This window comes from Herpailurus yagouaroundi, unplaced genomic scaffold (genome assembly GCF_014898765.1).
Source record: "Herpailurus yagouaroundi ecotype Mexico unplaced genomic scaffold, PumYag 67793, whole genome shotgun sequence".
NCBI classification, from domain to species: Eukaryota; Metazoa; Chordata; class Mammalia; order Carnivora; family Felidae; genus Herpailurus; species Herpailurus yagouaroundi.
Window position 1 is genome coordinate 15,619,165 of NW_024420586.1, and position 25,893 is coordinate 15,645,057.

Here is a 25,893-nt window from a genome sequence, read left to right on the forward strand (position 1 = left end):
AATCACTGATTTTCTTTCATTTTTCTTCCTTACTCCCACATCCAGTCAGTCACCAAAGCCTGTAAATCCTACCTGCTTAATATCTCATGACTAATATCTCATGACTCCTTCTAAGTCTCTCCATCCTTCCTGCAACTGACCTAGCTCAGATTTCCTCATTTCTTGACTATTTAGCTTATCATTCTGATAAATCTTCCACTTTTCAAATATAGCCTATAAATTCCTAGAAAAAAAATCTTTCTTTTTTTAAAACTGTTTTTATGTTTGTTTATTTTTGAGAGTACGCACATGAAAGCGGGGGAGGGGCAGAGAAAGAGGGAGACAGAGGATCAGAAGCAGGCTCTGTGCTGGGCTCAAACTCACAAACTGTGAGATCACGACCTGAGCCAAAGTCGGATGCTTAACCAACTGAGCCACCCAGGCACCCCAAAAATTGATCTTTCTAAAGCACAGATATGATCCCATCACTCCTCCTTCCAATCATTCGGTGACTCCCTATTGTATGGCTGCCATGGTCCCCAGTTTCCTCATTGTTAGAGGAAAGGATTAAATTGATGATTTCTTGGATCTTTTCAGCTTCACTATTCTGTTCACCTTTGCTAACCCAAAGCACTTAGCTTTCTTTGGTTATCTGGTAATGGATTTTTCTGCCTTTTGGACTATAGGCTGGGACCCCAGTTCTTTCTGGATACCATTCCTAATTATATCTCATGAGAATGCTGGGCCAAGTTATATTGAGAAGTCATTTCACATTGAGGACAACTGGAAAAGTGTAAGCGTGAGCATTCCAGAGTCATAATCAGTATCAATTATCTAAGACATATCTGATCTTTTAACTACCACTTCTGTGTTCATGCAAATGTTTAGCAATTTTATCAGAGAAAAACTCTGTATTTCTAACATCAGAACTTCTTTCAACAATAAGAACTATAGATGTAGAAGTAGAAATATTTTTTATCACAAGACAAAAAGCAGGAGTATTAATTAATACATTATTCATTACCAGGTCATATTTGATACCTGTTGAACTATACCACCATAGGGGTTCTCAATCACTCCTCTCCTCCTAATCCTGAATATTAGAGGAAACCTTAAAAATGACTACATGTAGGAAACTGTTAAAATTTTCACGTTAAAAAATTTACTCTGGCCAAAGGAACACCCCTATCTTCACTTGCCAATTTAAGGTAACTCTACAGAGATTCATCAGTTTAAAATAGAAGCATTTGTGTTTTAGTACTGCCCTGCACAGCAATAATTGATTATAGTGCATTCTAATCACATATCCACACACATACATTATAGTACCCAAAGGTATAATTGACACATATTTTTCTCATATCCAGTAAGGTAGGGTGTACATTATTACTTGTTCTTGACCAATGTGACTGATCACACTGGGCTGTCCCTCCTTCAGATAGAGTGATAGGTGACAGTTTACTTACTTGTGCCTGGTTCCTAATCTGCCATTACATTGTGTACTGGCAATCATGTTTGACATACAATAGCTAAAAAATGCTTAAAATGGATAATGCTGGATGTAGAGAAAAAGAGACAAGAAAGAAAATCAAATCTCATGTTAAAAATGCACATTTTTTAGGGCTGCTTGTAAGAGGAGCACTATCGAGAAATTGATCAAGAAAGCAGACAGCAAAGCTTAGCCATGAATTAGGGATTGGTGGAAGTTTTTGACATTAAGAAGGGTATCACAGACATCAATAAATACTTACTGCGCAAATATTGTGTGCCAGGCATTAATCTAGGTGCTGGGGATAAAGCAGGGAACAGAGACAGAAATTCTTGTCCTTCTGGGGATTACATTCTAGTAGAGGGAGAGATACAAGAAACAAAATAAATCAGTAAATATATAGTTAGTAGATACTAATGGTTGGGGCAAAGGGCTGTAATTTACATGATAAGTTATAGGGGTGCCTGGGTGGCTTAGCTGGTTAAGCGTTGACTTTGGCTCAGGTCATGATCTCAAGGTTTTTGAGTTCCAGTCCCACACAGGGCTCTCTGCTGTGAGCACAGAACCTGATTTGGATATTCTCTCTCTCTCTCCCTCCCTCCCTCTCTCTCTCTCTCTCTCTCTCTCTCTCTCTCTCTGCCCCTCTCCTGCTCATGCTCTACCTCTCTCTCAAAAATAAATCAACATTAAAAAATTTTAAATAATAAGTTGCAGAAGACTTCATTAACAGAGAGGTGAAGGGGCAAGTATATCTTTTGAAGAGAATTCCAGGAAAAGAAAACTGCAAAGAAAACTTTCAAAGTTTAGACTCGTACTAGTTAGTAGGTTTGAGGGCTATCAAGGCAGCCAGTGTGGCTGGAACTGAAGGAGCAAGGGGAAGAAGAATAAGAGGGTAAGTCAGAGAAGTAACAAGGGCCAGATGGCAGTGGACCTTTTGGGCTGTCATACAGGCTCTGGAGTTTACTTTGAGGGACAGGTACAACATTGACATCAATCAGAAGATAGGATCTGACTTCTATTATTCCAGCTGCTATTTTGAGAAGGGGCTCTAGGGGGCAAAAGAACAGAAGCAGAAGTCTCTAAGGTTTAGGTAGCTGAAAAATCAGAGATGCATTTCCAAAGAGAAAGTAGTATAATGACTAGACATATCACTGACTCAGTTATCTAAACCATTTCCATGATGCACCCTTTGAGCAAAAGTGTGGAAAACTTTCTGAAATTTTTTTTAATGTTAATTTATTTTTGGGACAGACAGAGAGAGACAGAGAGCGAGCAGGGGAGGGGCAGAGAGGAGACACAGAATCTGAAGCAGGCTGCAGGCTTCGAGCCGTCAGCACAGCTGACAGGGCTCGAGCCCACGAACCCCGAGATCATGACCTGAGCCAAAGTTGGCTGCTCAACCAACTGAGCCACCTAAGCACCCCATCTGAAAGTGTTTTTAAGGTGGTTTATACCCTAAGATGTACTAAACCTTAAGTGTTGAGATCTGACGGTTATAAAATTACTGATGTTTTAGGGGCGCCTGGGTGGCGCAGTCGGTTAAGCGTCCGACTTCAGCCAGGTCATGATCTCGCGGTCTGTGAGTTCGAGCCCCGCGTCGGGCTCTGGGCTGATGGCTCGGAGCCTGGAGCCTGTTTCTGATTCTGTGTCTCCCTCTCTCTCTGCCCCTCCCCTGTTCATGCTCTGTCTCTCTCTGTCCCAAAAAAAATAAATAAACGTTAAAAAAAAAATTTAAAAAAAAAATTACTGATGTTTTTTCATATTCACCCTTAGACGACAATGATTTGCATAAGATAAACCCTTTGATTTTAATATTTTCTTTCTGGATAGTTCTGCATCATTTTTATGTGATTTCCTTGACAAACCCACAAAAACTATTTTTCCATCCAGAGTTTTGCATAATCTGAATAAGGAAATCCTAAGGAAGCACTAGGAACTGGGCAATTCAGCAAGATCACAGAAACCATGTGTTGGGAGCTGCTCGTCAGCAAATGCTGCCAGAGATTCTGTAAAGATCAGGACAAATCTCGCAGATAAGGGCAAAATAATTGTCTTTGGCAAGATTTTGTATAGGCTGCATATTTCTTTGTGGGGTCACCGCTACTTCTAAAGAACCCAACTCAAATTATTATTTTGGGACACAATTTTCTGTGTGCCTGAATATTTCCTGTCTCCCTGTCCAGAGTTCCCCCAAATATTCCTCTCCCCAACTATCTGCTGCCCTGTTGCATGAGCACTATTGATTACAGGGGACTTTATGGCATTAGACAATGGGAAGCTAACAAGATACTCTGGTTACCATTGCCGCATAACAAATTACCCTAAAACTTGGCAGCTTAAAAACAACTATTTTATTTTGCTCCTACTATTGTGGGCCAGGAATTCTGGAAGGGCTTGGGATGGTGGTTCTCATGGAGCTTCTGTTATCTGAAGGTTCAACTAGACTGCACATCCAAGGTAGCTCACTCACCTTGGGTGGCTGGCAACCCAAGAACTTGTAAGTGGCCTCTTCATGTTATCTGAGCTTCCTCACAACATGGCAGCCTCAGAATAGTCAGATTCTTACAAGGCAGTTCAAGGCTCCAAATATGAGTGCTCCAACATAGAAGATGGAAGCTGCATCTTTTTTTTTTTCAGCTTTGGATGTCATGTAGTATAGTTTCCATCACATTCTGTGGGTTATAAGCCCACTCAGATTCAAGAAGAGGGGGCACATACCCTACCTCCTAATGAAAGGAATGGCAGGGTCACATTGCGGAGGAGCACATGGCAGAGGAGATGTTGCTAAGGGCCATATCTGGAAGATGTAATCTCCCACACAGAGTTAGTAAAACCAGATTGTGTGAAGTCACTGGAAAGTGTACCGGCCACCAGACTGTGGAGAGACAAAGAAAGGAGGTAGAAACTGCAGAATGTTTACATTCTTACATTCATAACAGCAAAAAGGAGCCAAGAAAACAATGGGTAAACTTTCAATAAAGGCTTCATTCTGCATTCTACACTCCAGGTTACTTTGCTATGATGCTCTCATAGTAATTCGTTTACCATTTCACAAACTATTATTGGGTGCCCACTACATGTGCCAAGGACTGTTGTAGACTCTTGGTGCATATGAGTAAATCAATGTAACAAAAAGCCATATGCTCATGGAGAGTGTTTTCTAGTGGAGTCATGATATGAAAATAAAAACTACTGCTTACAAATTAAGTAAGTGGCAATTGGAAGCAAGGCCTCGTGTGGCCTAAAGAGCTAGCTCTACCCTGAAGGATGCCCTGGACTGAAGTTTTGCCAGGTACAACAGACCAAGTGGTGAGGTCTTTGGGAAAGACATTTGTAGGTAAAAGGGTTAATGTATCCTGTGAGTTTAAGAGGACTTCCGGATGCCACTAGCTTCCTGCTTCTCCCAAATCATGCTGTTTCACATCCATCTTGTGACCTTTGTTCTACTTGTTGGCATCACTGTCCAAATACCTAGGAACCCCAACACTTCACCCCACCCTGTAAACACACCCGTTGTCATGTACTTTGGAGTTCCATACAGACACCCTGTATTTCTCATGTGATTTGCTAATAAATTAAGGCAGGTAAGAATGTGCCAGTCCTAAGACCAGACCTAAAGAAGTCTTGCCTATTTTCACTTGTGCTCTTGCCCCGGTGCCACTGCCATGTAGGCATGCTGGGGTTGGCTGGAGGATGAGAGACATGTGAACTAGACAGAGCCCAGTTACACCAATCACCCCAGGCAACAGCCAGCCCGCCCCCAGACACATGAACGAGCCCAGCCAAAATCCCAGATGCATGAGCAATGAACTTATTGTTACAGGCTGTAAGAGCTTGTGGTTGCTTGCCATGCAGCATTTTGGGGCAACAGAGGAGGTGATGCAACTGGGAAAAGGCAGAGCTCCCTCTCATGGAGGCCTGCTTACAGTTTTATTTTGAAGTCAGGCGGCACGAATCCCTGCCATTGCTGCCGGGATGTATAAAAGGATAATCAAAGTCAAAGTTAACAGAGTTGCCTCTAGATTCATGACAAGGGGGAAGCGTGGAGAAATGAAGTGGAATAAGGCTTCATTTCTGCCTGTGAAGGTTTTCATTTTATGTCTCCTTGTCTGAAGGAACGAAAGTCACTCCTAAATGCTTCCTACGCCTGAGGGATGAGGAAGAAGCCCCACGGAGAAACTGAACATTCCAGTTGCTTCTTTGATACCTTTAACTCAGCAAGCTCCCTGCCTAAAAGTGGACTTAGCTTTTTTATTGTTATAATTAAAAATAAAACCTGTTGGGGCTCCTGGGTGGCTCAGTGGGTTAAGTAGCCCACTTTGGCTTAGGTCATGATCTTTCGGTTCGGGAGTTCAAGCCTTGAGTCGGGCTCTGTGCTGACAGCTCAGAGCCTGGAGCCTGCTTCCGATTCTGTGTCTCCCTCTCTCGCTGCCCCTCCCCTGCTCATGCTCTGTCTCTCAAAAATGAATACACAGTAAAAAAAATTTTTTTAATAAATAAAAATAAACCTGTTTTGGCAGCGTTTTATAGGATGGATGGAGGCCATACCATCCACTGTGTGGACACGTCAGTCCTGGCAGTAATCCAGGCACACAGAGCTCCTTTTCCAGAATGCATCAAGCAAGGACAGAGGGGCAGGACATTTAATCTCTGCTTCCAGATCATTGTGACAATTAGCACTTTTGAGGAAAAAATTGCCTCCAAACAAAAACTGGCCTTTCAAGTAAGTTGCTCTCCCCACAAAGTGTCGGGAACGTTTCTACCAGTACCAGGAGACACTTATTCTTTTGTGTCCTGCACAGTCCCTATCCGAATGCAAATACCCCTGGGAGAGGAAACCTTTGGCCTTCACTTGTCAACACTTTGGGAAAGGAAGATTTTAAAACAGCTGAGCAAAAGAAAGGCAACTTGTTTGTGTAAGTGCTCATCTTCTTTCTCAGCGGACCACAAGCTCCAAGAGGCCTAGGACCATCTCTACTTTGTTTATCCATCTATTTCCACAGTCCAGGACACATAGGAGACCCTCAATGACGCCTGGTGGAAGGAGAGCAGGAGGGAAGAAACACAGGGAGGAAAGGAGGAAAAAGGTACCTAAGAACACGCAGAAAAGGGTGAAAAGGCCGAATTCAAATTCTCCCGCAGCATTTGCCTTTATATTACCTAGTTACTGACGCTTACTATGCATGCATGGGAAGGAGGGGTCTCTAGAGTAGGAGAAAGACAGAACCCCCTCTCTCTTACCTTAGCCTGGTGTGGGTCTTTGCATTTTTACTCCTGTACGCTCCGAGAAAGGCCACGCGACAACCAAGGCCAAAGGGGTTTTCCTATGGGGGCCTTCCACCGATTCCATGCTTGAAACGTGATGGCCCCAGCCTTTGGGATTGAAACATTCAGATGAGAACTCCAAAGTGACCAAGATGAAAAAACAAGTTTCAGGAGGGCGCTCCGTTTTTTCCTAGTTCCCCCCCTCCCCCAGCTCAGTGGCTTCTCAACCTTTACTGTGCCTGTGAATCACCTGGGCTCCTGCTAAATATGCTGATTTTGATTCAATAGGTTTGGGACGAAGTCTGAGCATTTTTAACACGCTCCCAGGTGGTGCCGATCTGCTGACTCGAGGACCACGCTTTGAGTATACTGGGGACTCGAGGTCTTTCACCTCCACCGCCAGGTGCGTGTGTACGCCCAGCCTCAGCGTTCCGGATCCGTGTCCCGCTCGTCCCTGGCCTTCCGCCGGGAAGGGAGGAGCCGGGGGCGGAGCCGGAGGAGTGGCGCGGGCCCCGCGTGGGTCCTGCCGGAGATCACCTCGGCCCCTTGGAGAGGCGGCCGAGCTGCGGCGGCGCAGGAGGGGGCGGGTTCGGCGAGGGCGCGGCCTCTCGGAGGGGGGCGTACGACGCGCATCCCCCGCGGCCGCCTGGGCCACTCGGGAGCTTCGCGGCAGCCGGGTGCCCCACTTGGCAACCCGCTCCGTGCTTCTTCCTCGCGCCCGCCTCCTCTTGTCACCTCCCGTCTCAGCCTCCTTGCTCCATCCCCGCCGCATCAACCGCCGGCCGAGCGCCTCCGAGAGCCAGAGGTGGTGCGCGGGGCTGCAGGGCGCGCCCTCAGGCGGACCCCGGCCCGGCATTGGGGGGCACGGGCGGCAGCATGGACACCAAGCGCTGCTTCGCCAACCGCTTCGATGACTACCAGGGCAGTCTGCTGGCGGGCCAGTGCGAGGAGGCGGTGGCGCCCTTGGTCACCGCCACCATCGAGCGCATCCTTCAGGAGCTGCCCCCGCTCGGGGGCGGCGCTGAGGCCCGGGGGGCGGCGGCCGCGGCCAGCAGCTGCCAGGGAGGGCTGTACGGCGGCGTGGCCGGGGTGGCCTACATGCTCTACCACGTCTCGCAGAGCCCGCTCTTCGCCGGGGCCCGGGAGCGCTACCTGCGCTCGGCCAAGCGCCTCATAGACGCGTGCGCCCGCGCGGAGGAGTGGGGCGAGCCGGACGCCGACACCCGTGCCGCCTTCCTGCTCGGGGGAGCGGGCGTGTACGCCGTGGCCACGCTCGTGTACCACGCCCTGGGACGGTCCGACTACGTGCAGCCGTTGGGCAAGTTCCGGGCTCTGTGCGCCGTCTGCGCGCCGGTCTCCTTCCTGGAGTGCGGCTCCGACGAGCTGTTCGTGGGCCGGGCGGGCTACCTGTGCGCCGCGCTGGTGCTCAAGCAGAAACTCGCCCAGGAGGTAAGAGGCAGCCCCGGCCGCGGGGGGGCGCTCGCCGCCTGCCCGGCCCTTCCCGGGACTCCTGGCGGCGGGAGCAGCGCTCCCTGGGTCTTCTCTTGGCCACTCTGTTTGGCGCTGTCATTTCCTTAGTCTACAGAGGTTCATCTCCGGTGTTTGTCTTCCCTTCTCTCTCCTTCAGTCTCTCATTTGTTGGGATTCCGCGCCTCTGCGCTTTGTTCGTGTTTTGTGCCGAATGTGGTGGCCTCCCCAGGTGCCTCTTTGCGCAACAGCTTTAGGGAGGCCTTTTGAAGTGAGAGAAGAAAAACTCGAAAATGAAAGGGATTTCCCTTTCTTTGACCCTCCTACCAAAAAAGCTGAAGCACCCTCGAACCTTAAGAGGGCTAGCAAAGTACTGGAAGTTTTTGGGGCTGGATATGCTATCATTGTTTCTATCGCTAACGTGGAGGGAAATTGCTTTGGCGACCGACCTCCCCCATTCCCTGCGCCCCGGGTCTGTAATTCAGAATTCCTGCCCAGCTGCGGGTCTCCTGTGCTTACTGTTTGCTTACTATTCAGTTCATCTCAGGGCTCTTTGAAAATGTATATCTGATGGGGCTGTCCTCTTTTAAATACATAAATGCAAACAGAGTTCTACTCCATTGTACTAGAATGTGCATTTTTTCATTTTAAAACGCGTAGTTAGGATTGTCAAGACAACAGCATACTTGACAGGGCAGGTTTTCTTAATGAATAGCTTTCCAGTGGCTCCTTGAAGTGAATTGGATCTCACAACTACATATGGGTTGTTTTTTTTTTTTTTTTTTTTTCTGGATCCACTTTGAATACAGCATGTAACTATTAGAAAAGAATGTGCCAGTTCCTCTGGTGTAGGGGAAAAAAAAATCCTCCAAAGGATCATAGTAACTAGAACGGAAAGAGGCATTTCATTCATAATCCACTGGAGCCAAATATTGTTTTAGGGAGGAAGTGACACATTTAACTTGACTTTATTTGGGTGAAACAGGCGTTTGAAGAAAAAGGTGCACAGAGTGTTTTAAAAGTGTAATTAGATAACTTCCAAGATAACAGGAAGACTTGATATTTTTTTGTTTATTTATAGCAGGTGAGGTTGATCCAAGTGAGAAAAAAATCACTAAAGACTGTGCACTGTGCTAGCAGGGCAGCAAAGATCTGTGTGACAAAGTTGTCTTGAAATAGTTCACTCTGCTTCTGAGTCACTGTATCTGCTAGCAGTTCCCTAAGGGCCCTTCCAATTGTATGAAACCTTTCGGAAGGCCACGGGGCTATTTACATATCATTTGCATTACATTTGCATCTGCTCCTCAGACCTTGCAGTCTGGTGGTAGGCAATTTTCAAATTCGTTTTTTGCTTCTTTCCTTTTCATGCCTTGGGGCCTTCTCTCCAGAATGGAGTGACAGAGTGGGAGAGCCATCAGGTCATATAGGTGGAAACAGACCAACAAGGACTCCTTGCCCCAAAACTGGTGACCCAGGGCCAGTCTGAAACGCTGATCCAAAAAGACATTTATTAAGATCTCTCTTCTGCCTTCCTGCCAAGCCAGATGTATCTTTTTATACTAATCAATTTGAGGTGATTTGGCCCCTGCTCCCAGGAGATAGAACAAGCTCTGAGGGTTAACATACATACACACACACACACACCCCCCCGCGCGCGCGCGCGCGCACACACACACACACACTCTTAACCTGAGCAAGGAAGCCAGTCTCCGTGCCAGCCTCAGCTGCAGTAATCTGAGAAATTCAGGCTTGAAAAGGTGCAGGGCAGGGGCTAAGCATGCCTGGCTTGAAGCCCTTATGAGGGGAAAATAGAAATCTTCTGTCCCATCCCCACTCACACGTCCTAGCCAGCATATGGCTTTGCCCTCAGTAGATGATCCATAAACCTTGATTAAATTGAGTTGCGGACTTCTGTCATTTCTCTCTAAAGAATCTGTTCTTCTATCCTGGGTTTCCTTCTTTTCAATGTCATTTATATGCACTTTCCTCTGGCAGTTCCCTCAGTTCTCACCCTAGTCTAGATCCTCCCCACACTACTTGGCACAGCCCTGGCACCTAATAAATAGTTGAACAAATGAATCCCCATTTACTAGGATTAGTGCAGTGTACTCTGGGCTGGATTCTCTCAAGAAATTGCATGTACGTCTGAGAAACCAATCTTAAAAGTACTTCATCATGTTACTTCCCCATTCAACATCCTGCGGTGGCTCCCTATTACCTTTTCTCCAGTGGCTTCTCATCTTTTTTAGAGCTAAGGCACTTAAAATGGCTGACAGGGTCCCACATGATCTGGCCCCCCTGCATACCTCTTCCACTTTTGCTCACTCTGCTTCGACCACACTGGCCTTCTTGCTGTTTCAGGCATTCATTGTCTCGTGATATTTGTACTCGCTGTTCCCTTTGCGTGGAATACTCTTCCCCTAGCTATTTTTATAGCTAGCTCTCTGACCTTGTATAGGTCATTCCCTCATCGGTGAGGCTTTCCCTGTTCACCCTGCTTAAAACTGCAACCTCGTCCCCTGACTTCTGCCCTTTTCTTGTTTCATTTTGTTTATGTTCTTTCCCAATTAGAATATAAGCTCCGTAAGTGTGGAGAGTTTTTGTATTATTGCTATATTCCCATATTAAGGTGGCGCCTGGTACATATTTAGTTACCTCAACCTTTCTTCTGGTATTATTGCAAATATCGTTTACTCTGTGGCTTGCTTTGCCACTCATTTTTAATGGTGACCCATTTATCAATATTTTCCTTTATGGTGGTGGCTTTTGGTGTTCCATTGATAGGAATCCTTTCCTACCACCAAGGTCTCAGCAAATCTGTGTTGACTGAATAAGTGAATACTGGTCTGTTAGAAATTTTTTTGGCGTAACCTTTAGACCAGTGTTTGCTGAACTTTAATGTTCAGAGGAATCACCTGCAGATCCTGTCAATAAAATACAGACTGATTCAGCAGGCCTGGCATTGGACCTGAGATTCTGCATTTCTACCAGGTCCCAGGTGCTCCTGCTGGTCCAGGGACCACGCTTCGAATAGCAAGGCAGTCCAGTGCTGCATAGGTTTTGGCGTTATACCAGTCATGCCTGCTAAGAGATAGCATAAGATACCTTTCTCTGAAGCTTGATCTATTTTTTTCTAAGGTTGTAGTTGAGAATACTGATTACTGTCTCCTATCATGCTCTTGTTGTAAGGATCCACAAGGGGAATTTCTCTCAGTACTTAGACACAGGAATAGTTGTGCTCTTCCTGGAAATTGATTGAATTTTTTAATCTTCAGAATATGTCACATAACTGACATGTTCCTCGCTTGATGGTGGCTACTGGGAGGCATATGGCAAGAATTGTCCAAATAAGCTTGGGTAAAGTGCCTTATCACATGTACTTTTGTATGCTAGTGTTTACCCGGGGGGTTATAATTTTTTTCTTTCTTAGTTTACTCTTTTCTGAATTTTCTTTCTTACATTTGATTTTATTGTTGGCTTTTATAAGATTCAGAGAGAAGAAAAAAATGTGTGTATATGCATGTAGAGAAAGACAGCAAAAGGAAGTGTCACTCTTACCAGGTAAGATATTTTTGTTCAATTTAGCTCTCCTGGAAATACTCAAGGGAAGTAGCTTTGATGGTTTGTTAGGCAGATATCCTTGAGCGATGGGACACTAAAGTCCTGTGAAATCACACCATAAAAATTTGTACTGGGTCCATTATGCTTTACAGATTGGTGAAAATGTAGCAGGGAAAGGGAAGTTAGAAAAAAACGGTGGAGGGATAAAGGGAAGGCCTAGGGGCCACAGTTAAAATAATTTTGCCACTGAAGACCTTGGACAAATAATTTGACATCTCTGAGCCTCAATTTCCTTACTTGTAAAATGGATAAATGATAGCTTCCTCATTAACTTATTCTGTCGTTTATTCCTTCATTCCGTGAAAGTCAAGTTTCTACATGTTCCAGGTACCTTGCTGGATGCCAGGAGTTAGTAGTGAACAAAAATCAATATAATTATGTTATCACAAGTGCTCTGAAAGAACTTAACAGAAAATAACTGGGGGCGGGGCAGGAGAGGGGAGGGGTGCTGCTTGGCAGACATTAGCCAGGAAGATTTCTCTGTGGAGGTGATGTCCTGGCTCATCACTGAAGCATGAGAATGAAGTGGCTGCTTTAAGAGCAGGCATTCCACGCAGAGGAGACAGCAAGGACGAAGCCCCCAAGGTGGGAATCCGCTTGGAGATTTCACAGAAATGGAAGGCTGCCAGCATAGTGGGAGCAGAGCGAACAAGGACAAAAGGGATGGGAGAGCTCCAGACCAGGTAGGGGTGGGGAGCACGGTCAAATCAGATCCTGCAGGGCCAGGTCAGTCAGGAGTTAGCACATGCTTCAGGTGTAAATGGTAATGTCTGTATCTTCGTTACCTTTGAAAAAGATCACCCTAGTTTTCTGTATGGATAGTGGATTGAACAGTATTAAGAACAGTCATAAAGGGGACTGGTTACAGGGGTCCAAACCCCTTTTGTGCCAAGGACTCCTTTATAAATCTGGTGAAATCTTAGCATTTTTAGATGGATAAAATTAACACGTAGGACTACAAAGGAAACCAATTACATTGACATCCAGTTACCAAAACATTTTAAAAATTGTGATGCAGTAGCGTATGTGTTTCTTTATTAGCACATTAAATAACAATATTTTGCAGCAAGCCTAAGGATTGTGGTACCTTTGAAACAGTGATGTGGGTCAACGATGTTTGGAGCTGCCTTCAACAGCTGTGGTGTGACAGGAATATATCTGTGATTTTATAGGTGGCAGAGTCACAAGTACTTTGGTAGTTTGTGGTCTTCATTTGTAACGAAAAAAAAAATGCTAAATTGTTTAAGTGAGATTTGAGAAAGCCCAGATGTGATTTTATTTCCCCAACCAAAGGGAACTGTTCGGGAAGTTGCTGTGGTGACTCACTTTAGGTAAAGTGCCTAGTGTAGTGCTGGGTGTATAGTAGCTGTTTAATGAAATCAACGTTACTCCCTTTCGTGTCTACTAACAGAAAATCGAAAGTGATTCTGAATTGCCCATAGAAAATTACACGCAGTAATTTGAAGGAATCTATCTTCTTGCCATGATTTAAAAAATATATATGTATATTGCTGGATTGTTAATTGGGTCCTTGGCTCACTCCTAAGGCGGGTGGTTGGCAGCTGTGTAAGTGGGGATGCTTTTAGCTGCAGATAATAGAATGTCCAGTAAAAAGTGATCTAAATAATGGAGACATTTATTACCTCACTTTCTTGTTTTTTAATTTTTTTTAACATTTTATTTTTTTTGAGAGAGAGAGAGAGAGAGAGAGAGAGACAGAGCATGAGCAAGGGAGGGGCACAGAGAGAGGGAGACACAAATCCGAAGCAGGCTCCAGGCTCTGAGCTGTCAGCACAGAGCCCAAAGCGGGGCTCAAACTCACGAACCGAGAGATCATGACCTGAGCCGAAGTCAGATGCTTAACCAAGTGAGCCACCCAGGCACCCCTATTACCTCACTTTCTAAAGGGTGTCAAGCTAGGCCATTTCAGATTGGTCCAGCAATTCGAGAAAGTCATCAGAACTCCAGCCCTTTCCAACCTTTTTCTCTGCAGTTCTCAGCATCTGAGCTATCTCTCTAGGGTTGTAAGATAGTTACTATCATTCCAAACATTATGTTCCCTTACACCTGAAGTAGAAAGGAAGGATCTGAGGCTTTTTTCTTTTTTCTTTTTTTTTTTTTTTAATTGTATAAAACGTTTTATACTTGAAGAATTTCCCTTCTGTCTCATTGTCCAGCACTGGCCACTTCTGGTTTCAGGGGAGGCTGGGAAGACTAGTGTCCTCCATTTCTAACCTCTGTCATTGGATGAAAGTTCTGACCAGAAAGAAGAAAGGCAAGGGAAATGGCTGTTGAGTGGTTACCAAAATGTCTACCTCTTGACATCCCTCGACAAGATCTGTCTTATCACCTCCCGCTTCCTTGGCTATTGTGAATAGTGTTGTAGTGAACATGGGGATGCATACATCTTTTTGAGACCCTGTTTTCATTTCCTTTGGATAAATACCTAAAAGTGGAATTGCTTGATTGTCTGGTAGTTCTATTTTTAGTTTTTTGAAGCACCTGTTTTCCATACTGTTTTCCATACTGTTTTCCATACTGACTGTATCAATTCACATTCTCACCAACAATGCACAAGGGTTTCCTTTTCTCCACATCCTTGCCAACACTTGTTGTTTCTTGTCTTTCTGATGATAGCCATTTAACAGGGGTGAGGTAAGATACCGTAGTGGTTTTGATTTGCATCTCCCTGATGATTAATGATGTTGAGCACGTTTTCATGTACCCGTTTTGGCTATTGGTATGTCTTCTTCGGAAAAATGTCTATGCAATTCCTCTGCCCATTTTTAAATCAAGTTTATTGAATTGCTAGGAGCTGTTTATATATTTTGGATATTAACTCCTTCTTCAAACTATGGTTTGCAGATATTTTCTTCTATTCCATAGGTTGCCTTTTCATTTTGTTGATGATTTCCTTTGCTGTGCAGAAGCTTTTCAGTTTGATAGAGTCCCACTTACTGATTTTCGCTTTTGTTGCTAGTGCTTTTGGTGTCGTATCCAGAAAATCATTGCCAACACCAATGTCAAGGAGCTTTTTCTTTCTTTCATGTTTTACAACTTCAGGTCTTATGTTTAAGTCTTTAATCCATTTTGAGTTAGTTTTTATGTGTGGTGTAAGATAGAAGTCAGTTTCATTCTTCTGCATGTGGTTATTCAGTTTTCCTAGCACCATGTATTGAAGAAACTATCCTTTCTCCATTGAATGGTCTTGTTCCCATGTCCGATATTAGTTGACCATGTATGTGTGAATTTTTTCTGGGCTTTTGATTCTGTTTCATTGGTCTATATGTCTCTTTTTATGCCAATACCAGACTCTTCTGATTACCATAGCTTCATAATCAGGAAGTGTGATGCCTCCAGCAGTGTTGTTCTTCCTCAAGATTGCTTTGGCTATTTAGGGTCTTTTGTGATTTCATATGTATTTTAGGATTCTGTTTTTTAGTACCATGTTGACTAGCAGTGGTGAGCATGAGCACCCTTGTGTCTTGTTCCTGATCTTAGAAGAAAAGCATTCAACCTTTTATCATTGAGTATGATGTTAGCTGTGGGCTTCTCTTATATGGCCTTTATTATGTTGAGGTATGTTCCTTCTATACCTAGTTTGTTGAGAGTTTTTATCATAATTGGATGTTGAATTTTGTCGACTATTTTTTTTCTGCATCTGTTGAGATAATTGTATGATTTTTATGTCCTATTAATGTGCTCTATCACATTTATTGATTAGCATGTGTTGAACCATCCTTGCATCCCAGGGATGAATCTCTTTTGGTTATGTTGTATGATCCTTTTGACGTGTTGTTGAATTTCGTTTTCTAGTATTCTGTCGCAAATGTTTGCATCTTTATTCATTAGGGATATTGGACTGTAGTGTCTTTATCTGGCTTTGGTATCAGGGTAATATTCCTTCTTTTCAGTTTTTTGAAAGTGTTCAGGAAGGACTGATGTTAATTATTTTTTAATCGGCTTGGTTGAATTCTTTAGAACCAGTTGGTCCTGGCCTTTATTTGATGGAGGTTTTCTTTTTTTTTTTTTAATTTTTTTTCAACGTTTATTTATTTTGGGGACAGAGAGAGACAGAGCATGAACGGGGGAGGGGCAGAGAGAGAGGGAGACACAGAATCGGAAACAGGGTCCAGGCTCCGAGCCATCAGCCCAGAGCCTGACGCGGGGCTCGAACTCACGGACTGAGAGATGGTGACCTGGCTGAAGTCGGACGCTTAACCGACTGCGCCACCCAGGCGCCCCTATTTGATGGAGGTTTTCAATTACTGATTCCATCTCCTTACTCCTTATTGGTTTGTTCAGATTTTCTATTTTTTCATGATTCAGTCTTGGTAGATTGTATGTTTCTGTGATTTCATCCATTTCTTCTTGATTGCCCATTTTGTTGGTGTATAATTGTTCACAGTAGTCTCTTATCCTTTGTATTTGGGTGGTGTCATTTATAATGTCTCTTTCTTTCTGGTTTTATTTATTGGAGTCTTCTCTTTTTCCTTGGTCTAGCTAAAGGTTTGCCAGTTTTGTTTATCTTTTCAAAAAAACAATTCTTAGTTGATCTTTTCTGTTGTATTCCTAGTGTCACTTTTGTTTCAGCTCTAACCTTTATCACTTCCTTCCCTCTGCTAACTTTGGGCTTTGTTTTTTTTCTTCTTTCTCTAATTCCTGGAGGTTAGGTTGTTTGAGATCTTTTCCCCCCTGGTTTTTCTTAAAAATTATTACTGTCCTCTGGGCATCTGTGTGGCTCAGTCGGTTAAGTGTCTGACTTTGGCTTAGGTCATGTTCTCATGGTTTGTGAGTTCAAGCCCCATGTCGGGCTCTGTGCTGACACCTCAGAGCCTGGAGCCTGCTTCGCGTTCTGTGTCTCCCTGTCTCTCTGCCCCTCCCTGACTTGTGCTCTGCCTCTCTCTCTCTCAAAAGTACATACACATTAAAAAAATTATTACTGTCCTCATACTCACAAGGTAAAACCAAACAGAGGATACAGAAGGATACATAACAAAATGAACATCATTGTTAATGATTTTTTCTTTTTTAGACACATTCAATGTAAAATACCTATATCTTTATCCATCTACACAAATGATCATATTATATATATTCTAGAGTTTATTTTCTTAACGTACCTTGGACATCTTTACACATGACTGCATAGAGAGAGATCTCATTCTTTATACTGGTTTGATTACATGGCCGTACCATAATATAACCATTATTGATGGACATGAAATGGATTTAAGTTTTTTTATTTTTTTGCTGTCGAAACCAATGCTGTAAAGAACATACACAGATAACAAGCATCTATACATACACGATACTTACATGTAATGTGCACCTACATACATGTCTTTTTATACATGTATCTTTGCCTTCTGTTGCGCGTATATACATGTAGGTTAAAATTTTTAAAACACAATTGCTCAAAGTTTACAGATACTTTTCATTTGCTAGAGATTATCAAAGCTGCTTTCCAGAAAGATTTCATCAATTTCCTTTCCCTCCATGAGTGTTTGGGAGTGCTGGTGTTTTCCTCATTATTTTTGACGTTGGGTTTTATCAGACTTTTAGTATATGACAGACTGATGGGTGGAAAATGAGGATGGAAGTTTCTAGGGTAGAAAATGAGTCCCCTTATTGTTCCCTTCAACCCCCACTAAACAGAATACATAGGCAGGATTTCACTCAGTCTGGATGTGAGTGGTCTCTGTTTGTAAGCAGCTGTGTACTGCACCCCACATCAGGAAACCCCTGAAGTCTGGCTCGATATGATGGCAAGTTGGGGAATGTGGATTTTTGTAGGCTGAGTCCAGTTCCTAATCGCCTGATCATAGACTGCCTAGGAAGTGGGGCACTTCTGTGGATTATAGCTTAGATCTTTTGTTACTCTTGAGCCAGAATCCTGTAACTGCTAAAAGGATGTAAGAACAGTGATGGATCACTTACTGCTTATGCTGTTGTAAGCACTTTACATATTTTATGTTATTTTATACTACCAGCAATGTTATGACTTAGGTACCATTACACTCTCCATCGTACCCAGTCAGGAACCTGAGGCACAGAGAAGTTGTGGAAGTTGTTCCAGGTTACACAGCTAGTCAGCGGCAGAAATAGGGTTCTACCCTCTACAGGCTGATTATCAAATCTGTGCTATCAATTAGTGCTTCTCACACTTTATTTTTTTATTATTTTTATTTTAGAGCCCAAATCTAGAGGGAAGAGAGAGAGAATATCTTAAGCAGGCTCCACACGCAGCTCTGAGCCTGATGCAGGGCTTGATCCCACAACCCTGGCATCATGACCTGAGTGGAAATGAAGAGTCAGACACTCCACCGACTGAGCCACCCAGGCGCCCCTTTGTTGTGCAGACTTTCATGTGCACACAGATCTCCTGGGGATCTTGTTAAAAATCAAGTTTTGATTCAGCAGGTCTGGGGTAAGGCCCAAGATACTGCATCTCTATCAGGCTCCCAGGTGGTATTGCTGCTGGCTCATTAAGCAGACTTGAGGAGAAGCTCCAACTCACTGTTTTTCTTCCAATTTTATGGGATTGCCTATGAACAGATTTGACCGAGTCCCCCAAAACTTCATGATTTTCATCATTTGTCTTTTGTACTGAAGATGATTTCCATAAATGCCAGAATATTAGCTTTTCAGTTTGCAGTTAATGCTTAAGGAAAAATACCCTGCCTTGGCCCATCCCCTTGTAGGTTTAAGGACTCCGTTAACATCTGTGAATGAATGCATGGATTTCCTTTTTTTTTTTTTCTGGTAATTATACTTTCATACTATATACCCCAAAGTTTTTTTTTCTTAGAATTCCTTTAAAGGCTCGAATAGACCAAATTCCAGCAGTTTTAAATTATTTCATAATAATAGAAAAGATACTTTATTACAACATTTCCAGATGAGATAGAAAATATGATCTTGATGCTCGTGGAACCACTCCCATTTTAGAACCATCCAATGCAATTTACCCATGTGATGTATTGCTGCCCTACTCTAGTTCACATGGAAAATGCTAGACCTTTTCCTGTTTATTTCTTACGATACAGTGATTTAACAAACCTACTCAGTAATGCAGATTTCCTTAGATAGAATTTATTCTTAGCTTTCATCTATTAATCCACATGCCACTAAAACCTAAAATTTCTGTTTGTATTGTAATTATTTGGCAAGAGCATGGTTTGTAATTTTCTTATTAATACATTGGGGAAAATATGCACAGTAAAAATTCTTTTAAATGTATTGAATTATTCATTTGGCCAATAACTTAACCTCTCTGTTCTCTGAGGAGGTTGTTTCTATGGAATTTCACTATATTGATTGGCCTCTGAATGTGAAAGTGATAGATTGTATTAATTTTTTATTAACTTGGCTGTTTTCATTTTTGCTGGTTAATTTAATGAGTGATGTTTGTCATGTGACTGGCTCCTACAAAACACACAGTAGATTTCTTTCGAGTGTCAGGGAGTTCCTTTAATATCTCCACATGGTGATGGTCTCTTGGCAAACTGGCCAACAATCCATGATGTGGTCAAGTTAGTGTTTTTCTTCATGATTCACTTGTACTGACTGATCTCTGACCTGTATTCATTAATTAAGTACAACACCTCGGATGTGTGGTTTGTCCCAAAGAAAAAAAGCATGTTCTCGTGCATTATTTGTATATGTCTAAGTCCACTTATCTTCTCCTAATTGTTTTCTTTATGGATTTAGTTACTAGGGAAACCTACCAAGTTAACAGAGTCATTACTCTTGGGGTGCTAGCCACTTGGACAAATTAAATTTTCAGGAAGTCATTTGATCCATCTTTTAGCAAGCTGAACAAAGAATTTGTTCTGTGTAAGATCATATTTCCTTTTCTGAATAGCTTTACCCATTCAACAGCCCAAAAATATAGGACTTTGACACGTTCAAGTGCGAGTATTGCTACCTGGCCCATAAAGAAGCTGTTTCTCAGATGAGAGGCAGTCTTACATACTTCATGGGTGAGAACATCATCTAAATTAGAGGTGGCAAAACAAATATTTGTCATAGCACTATGTGCAGTTACCTGTCACTGTGCCCATCTGCTGGCTCCATTGCTTTGCATGGAATGTATTTCCTGTGCTCAGTGGTGTGTTGAAATCTAGTGGCCATGGCAACCAAAACATTACCAGTCTCAAAGCAAGCACTGTGGGGACCAGCTGAATCTCCACTTATACAATGACTTTAGGAGGGAGCTACATTCCTAGCAGACTTTACAGCTATCTAAGGCTGAATAGATCCAGTGCTCAACCAGAAAGGAAGTATTATTCTCATGCACGTTCCAAAAATATAATCTTACTATTTGGAATGTTCTTTTCTTCATGAAGCAAAGAGAAGTGCACATGCATCACGAATCACAACTGCTGAAGTAGGTTGGTCTCTCAATGAAGTCATTAGAACATAGTGGTCAAGGGCAGCCCTTTCAGAGTCCAATAGCTGTGGGATTGAAGCCTGGCTCCACCACAGTACTTGGTTGATCTTAGTCAAGTTTCTTAGCGTCTTTGAGCCTGAATTTCCTCATCTGCAAAATGCAATCCAAGCAGCACTCACCTTGCAGGTGTGTTATGAAGATCCATGGCGGGGGGCACCTGGGTGGCTCAGTAGGTTAAGCATCCAACTCTTGATTTGGGGCTCAGTTCATGATCTCAGGGTCATGAGATCGACCTCTGTGGTGGGCTCCATGCTGAGAACTCCCCGCCCCCACTCTCTGCCTTTCTCCTGTACTCACTGGCTCATCTCCCCCTTCTCTCTCTCTCTCTCTCAAAAAGATCCACTGAGAATGTGCATGTAATATGCTTAGAGGGTCTGTTAGGCACAGAGTAAAGACTGTAAGTCAGCCATTATTAGTATTTTGAGTATTATCATCATCAATGTGAAGTGATACTCTGTGTTGGCTAAATAATATAGGTATGCTTTTGGGACATTGAGCCAGTCTGTCTAATATTCCCTGTGGTGGCATTCAGAGCCTCTGTGCCCCTCCTCCCCCGCCCCCAGTCACAGCAACAGACCTTTGAGATCTTCATACAGAGGCCATAAAGGGCTGGAGGGATATCTATGCCATGCCATGCAGGATTAAGCTGAGCAGCTCAGAGAAATTGTGTGTCAAAGTAAATTGAGTGGCTGGTCATCACCCCTAACACCCGAACTTATGTGTGCTGCCCTCTGCATTTTACTTTCTCTGGGAAAAGGGCTGTCCTTTTCTTAAAATTTCAGGCTCTTTGTGGACTTATTCTAGGAATTGGCTTTTTTGTGTCTCTGATGTGTACTCCTCAGAGTAAATCACCTAATTGGCTTTCAGCGAGTGGAAATTGCTATGCAAGTGATGTTGGAATATTTCTTGGTCTGTTCCCCTAGAATCTGAGTGGCAGATTCAGGGAACTCTCTCTTGCTCTTAAGTTCTCTTCTTCTAAAGATCATTTGCTTGCATGGCACTAATTCAGAATTTGAGACGAATTTCAATAGTTGAATCTCTGGTGAAGTGACAACATCAAATGAGTTTTCCTCAGCAAATGTTCCAGATCATATATATTTGGTAGCTTGTTTCAGAAAAGGATTAATACAATTAAGGATTCTTTCAAGTGTTTCTTAAGCTTCTGGGCCCAGAAATTACGTTTTTCTTGCATTAATGCACTTTTCTATTTGCATTTCAACACCACGTCACATAGGCTCACTGTCAATTCTACGAACTTAAATCAACCTTTTTCTCCTTAGCTCCCAACTCCTGTTTATATTCATTTATAACATAGTCTTAATATTTACATTGCTCTAATAATAGTATGACTTCCTCCTATCCCTGATCATCGAGTGGTTATGTATGTTCATTAGTGGTGCTTACAATCTTCAATACTACCAACTGGCTCTAGGTCTTGGACTTCATCTTTATGGGAGTCTGTTATATTTTTCTCTGATCTGTGGCCTTAGGTCAGTATTTCTCACATGTGACCATGCATTAGCACCCCTGGAGGGCGTGTTCTAACACACATGGTTGGGCTCCATCCCACTTTCTGATTCTGTAGGTCTGGAGTAGGACCTGAGACTTTGCACTGTTAACAACTTCCAGATGCTGCTGCTCATTTGGAGACCACATTTTTAGAACCACCGCCTTGGACTATTCCCATAACCTTGAGCAGACCTCTCAGAAATGTGGGAACTAGGTGAAGGCATAGGGTGATAGCACCCCAAACCTTTAATCACCACCAGAAAATAGCTCAAGGACAGGACTTACTATATGACAGGCACTGTGATCAGCATATTATATCCATTTTAGGGGAAAAAAATTATGACTGAGGGAGGATCAGTAACTTGCCTGTCATCACACAGCTGGTAAAGTTGTTGAACCCATGTTTGTCTGACTGTAGAGCTACTTCACTTCCAGGGCTTTAAGTCAGGTAAGACTTGTGCATGTTTTTCTACTGAAGAGGAGAGTGATTTGTACCCAAACATTTGGAAGAATAGACTCTATGAAGCTGAAGTTGTTACTGAAGTTTAACTTAGAATTGAATAAAAATGGGGGCGCCTGGGTGGCTCAGTTGGTTAAGCATCTGACTTCGGCTCAGGTCATTATCTCGCAGTCCATGAGTTAAAGCCCCGCGTCGGGCTCTGTGCTGACAGCTCAGAGCCTGGAGCCTGTTTCGGATTCTGTGTCTCCCTCTCTCTCTGACTCTCCCCCGTTCATGCTCTGTCTCTCTCTGTCTCAAAAATAAATACATGTTAAAAAAAATCTTTTTTTAAAGAATTGAATAAAAATGGCAGTACAAGAAGGTGTTCTACAATTGTCACAAACTTCCAGAAGCCTCAGCTTTCTGGAACACTAGAAAGGTTCAGGAAGGGGAGGTTCTCAAAACCCATGGTGGTAGTGTGGGGGCTTGAGTCAGGTCTGAAATAGAACTAGCTGCAAGTAGCATAGCATGGTTAGATCTCTGGATCCTTTCCCAAACCCAAGCAACTAGATTATGGTCTTGGGCTAGTTCTCCAAGAGCTGACTCTGGGATGTAGATTGATGTGGAAGTGCTTCATCAAGAAAGTGTGTCTAGGAGAATCCAGCATGGGGGGGAATGGGGGGTGAGAGTGAAGGACAGGAAGCCAAGCAAAGGTGTGATTTAGGTTAAGTCCCAGCTCTGTCTCCTCCTGTAGAGGAGCTCTGAAGTGTAAGTTACATCACAGAATTTGTCCTGATTAGAGGCCCACTCTTAGACCAGAAATTCACTGCAGCTGGGGATGTGGGCTGGAATCTTCACAGGTATGTCCATTCTGTTGGCATATGGCCAATGTGGCTCTTGTAGCCTAAAAGTTGGACCCTGGAAGAAGGCTGCAGGTGAGGGTTGTTAGAAGCAAAACACATGGACCCTGGCGGGGGGGGGGGGTGGATTCATAGATTCAGTGGAAAGGATCTGAGGGGATCTGGTAGGAACACACAGTTCCAGACCTCAGTAGAAGCCTTGATATTCACTTTCTTGACAGATTGAATTAGAGAACTCTAGGCTTTGAGGCCCAGGTCACAGTCAAGGGCAGAGATGAGGTACTTCACTGAAAATAGCAACATTACATGCTGAATGGTGAGACATCTCCCCTGCCCCCCACAACACGCACGCACACACACACACCCTAGCCTCTTCCTTAACCCCCAGAACACTAGGAGACACACCCACCAAGTGGCAGACTGAAGGAGGGCTTATGGTTGTGAAATAGATTCAGCAAAAAAGAACCACAGATATTGGCATCTGTAGATGTATCCCCTCCCAATGACAAAGCAGTTACACTGCCTTGTCACCCTACAGTAAATCCCACCAATTGGCTAGCGTTCTTCCCCACCCAGAGTTCCCAGTTAGCTTTTTAGGTTGAGGTTCTTAAATAGAACCTGTCAGAAGACCTTTGAAGAAAGCATCTGATGTGAAAGACAGTGATCATAACAGGAAAACCAAACTTGGAATAAATAGTTAATATTGGGAGCAGAAGAAAATTTCCTGAGTGCCCAAATCTATAATTAATACTGTCAGAGAGGAAAGCGATCACATGTATGAAGTAAAGGCAGGATGTTATTGAAAGCAGTATTCAGAGGACAGAAAAAGAACTCTTTGAAATTAAAAATATGATAGCAGAAGTAAAAATAATTCAGTAGAAAGATTAGAATATTAAATTGGGGAAATGTTCCTTAAAGTCCAGGCAAAAGACAATGAGATTGATAAAAAGAGCAAAGACTGATTAGAGGAAGTCCAGCCTCTGTCTAGTAGTCCCAATAAAATAGAACAAAGTAAATGAAAGGGAAAGATGATGAAAAAGACTCAAAAATAGTTTCAGGTGCAAGACCTGAGTTGTCAGATTTAAGGGGCCCAACAACATGTTGAATGGAAAAAGAAGAAAGAGCTGCTTTTTTAAAAAATGTAATTTATTGTCAAATTGGCTAACATACAGTGTGTAAAGTGTGCTCTTATTTTCGGGGGTAGATTCCCATGGTTCATTGCTTACATACAACTACCCAGTGCTCATCCCAACAGGTGTTCTCCTCAATGTCCATCACCCATTTTCCCCTCTCCCCCACCCTCCCATCCATCTTCATATGGTTCTCTGTATTTAAGAGTCTCTTATGGTTTGCCTCCTCCCCTCTGTGTGTGTTAACTGTTTTTTTTCCCCTTCCCTTCCCCCCATGGTAAAGAAGAAAGAGATTGTAAAGACTTCCAAGGAGAAAAAAACAAAACTGGTTATGTAAAAGGATTAGCATTGGGCTTTGAATAGCTATTGAGGAAGCTACAAGACAATGGAGCAAGGCCTCCAAAATTCAGAGAAAATTACTTATCAGCCAGAATTCTATAGCAGCCAAAATGATCAAGTGTGAGAGTAGAAAAAAAATATTTGCAAGGTCTCAAAAACAATTAAAATATTTTTTCTTTCAAAAGCAATTTTTTTTTCTTTCAAAAGCATAAGACCTAAGTACTCTAGGCTCACAGAATATATGTTAAAAGAATTTAGGGGCGCCTGGGTGGCGCAGTCGGTTAAGCGTCCGACTTCAGCCAGGTCACGATCTCGCGGTCTGTGAGTTCGAGCCCCGCGTCAGGCTCTGGGCTGATGGCTCAGAGCCTGGAGCCTGTTTCCGATTCTGTGTCTCCCTCTCTCTCTGCCCCTCCCCCGTTCATGCTCTGTCTCTCTCTGTCCCAAAAATAAATAAACGTTGAAAAAAAATTTTTTTAAAAAAAAGAATTTAGAGGCCAGAGGTTCCAAATAAACCAGCCACCATCTGGAACACTGCAACAACTTTTTAACTGGTAAAAAAAAAAAAATTATTTTTGATCCATTGCAAAGGAGGACTGAACCAAGAAATAGGACAATATGGGAATCTCAAAACCTGGAGCCCCAATGCAGGTGGAATCATAGGAAGCTCCCAGAATGATGGTAAAGACAGCCCAAGATGACAGCTGGGCTTGAAGGCAGCCTTGAAGGCAGCCAGTGAGTACTGAAGCAGGGCTAGAGCTGGAATGTTGACAAGAGAGGGGAAAAAATTAGGTGGCCTACCTGATGTGTTTCCATATACCTAAGGGAGTTTTGTAGGTCAGTTGGAAAGTTCGGGCATGAATTTGTTACAGGCAGAAAACCCAACAACAATAGAAAAAGAAAAGACCATTATTAACCCTGAGGTGGGACCAAGTAGGAGAAAAGAAATGGTAATCACTGTACCTAGTTTTGCTCAGTGAGTGTCGATTGAACCAAATATTGTTTTGGCAAAAAATGTAATAAAACTATTTTGGGTGTTTGAGAAAGGAAATGTATGTATGGAGAGATAAGAGAGCTAAATCTTCATCTTCCATGTTAGGAGATTAATAGCACCTAAAATGGAAAATTCAGGAAATCGCTGTATAAGAAGAAATATGAAGATAAATAGGTAGCAAAAATACAGGTAAGTGTTTGAAGTTTTTGCCTCAGAGGAGCAGAATATGGATGGAGAGGGGCAGGGCAGGAGCCTGATACTCCTTTTTAAAGCAATGCACGTGTATTTTTTTTTTTTTTTTGAGAACTCTCAATACCAAGAAAATAACTCTTTTTAAAATTAACCTTGT

The 25,893-nt window shown here is 43.1% G+C and overlaps 1 protein-coding gene and 1 long non-coding RNA gene across 2 annotated transcripts in view; one reads left to right on the top strand and one right to left on the bottom strand.

The window, feature by feature from the left end:
- Positions 1 to 1,687: 1,687 nt before the first annotated feature.
- On the bottom strand, positions 1,688 to 7,125 carry LOC121025961 (uncharacterized). The gene is made up of 3 exons (XR_005788208.1): positions 6,984 to 7,125; positions 6,710 to 6,841; positions 1,688 to 1,822 (listed from the first exon to the last, which is right to left on the bottom strand). It is a non-coding gene; the product is annotated as an uncharacterized LOC121025961 (long non-coding RNA).
- A 198-nt stretch (positions 7,126 to 7,323) lies between these two features.
- LANCL3 (LanC like family member 3) overlaps positions 7,324 to 25,893 on the top strand; it is a 97,721-nt gene continuing 79,151 nt past the window's right edge. The window contains exon 1 of the mRNA XM_040468797.1: positions 7,324 to 8,182. Within this exon, the coding sequence (XP_040324731.1) occupies positions 7,610 to 8,182 (573 nt within the window). The 5' untranslated portion in view covers positions 7,324 to 7,609. The remainder of the gene's footprint in view (positions 8,183 to 25,893) is intronic.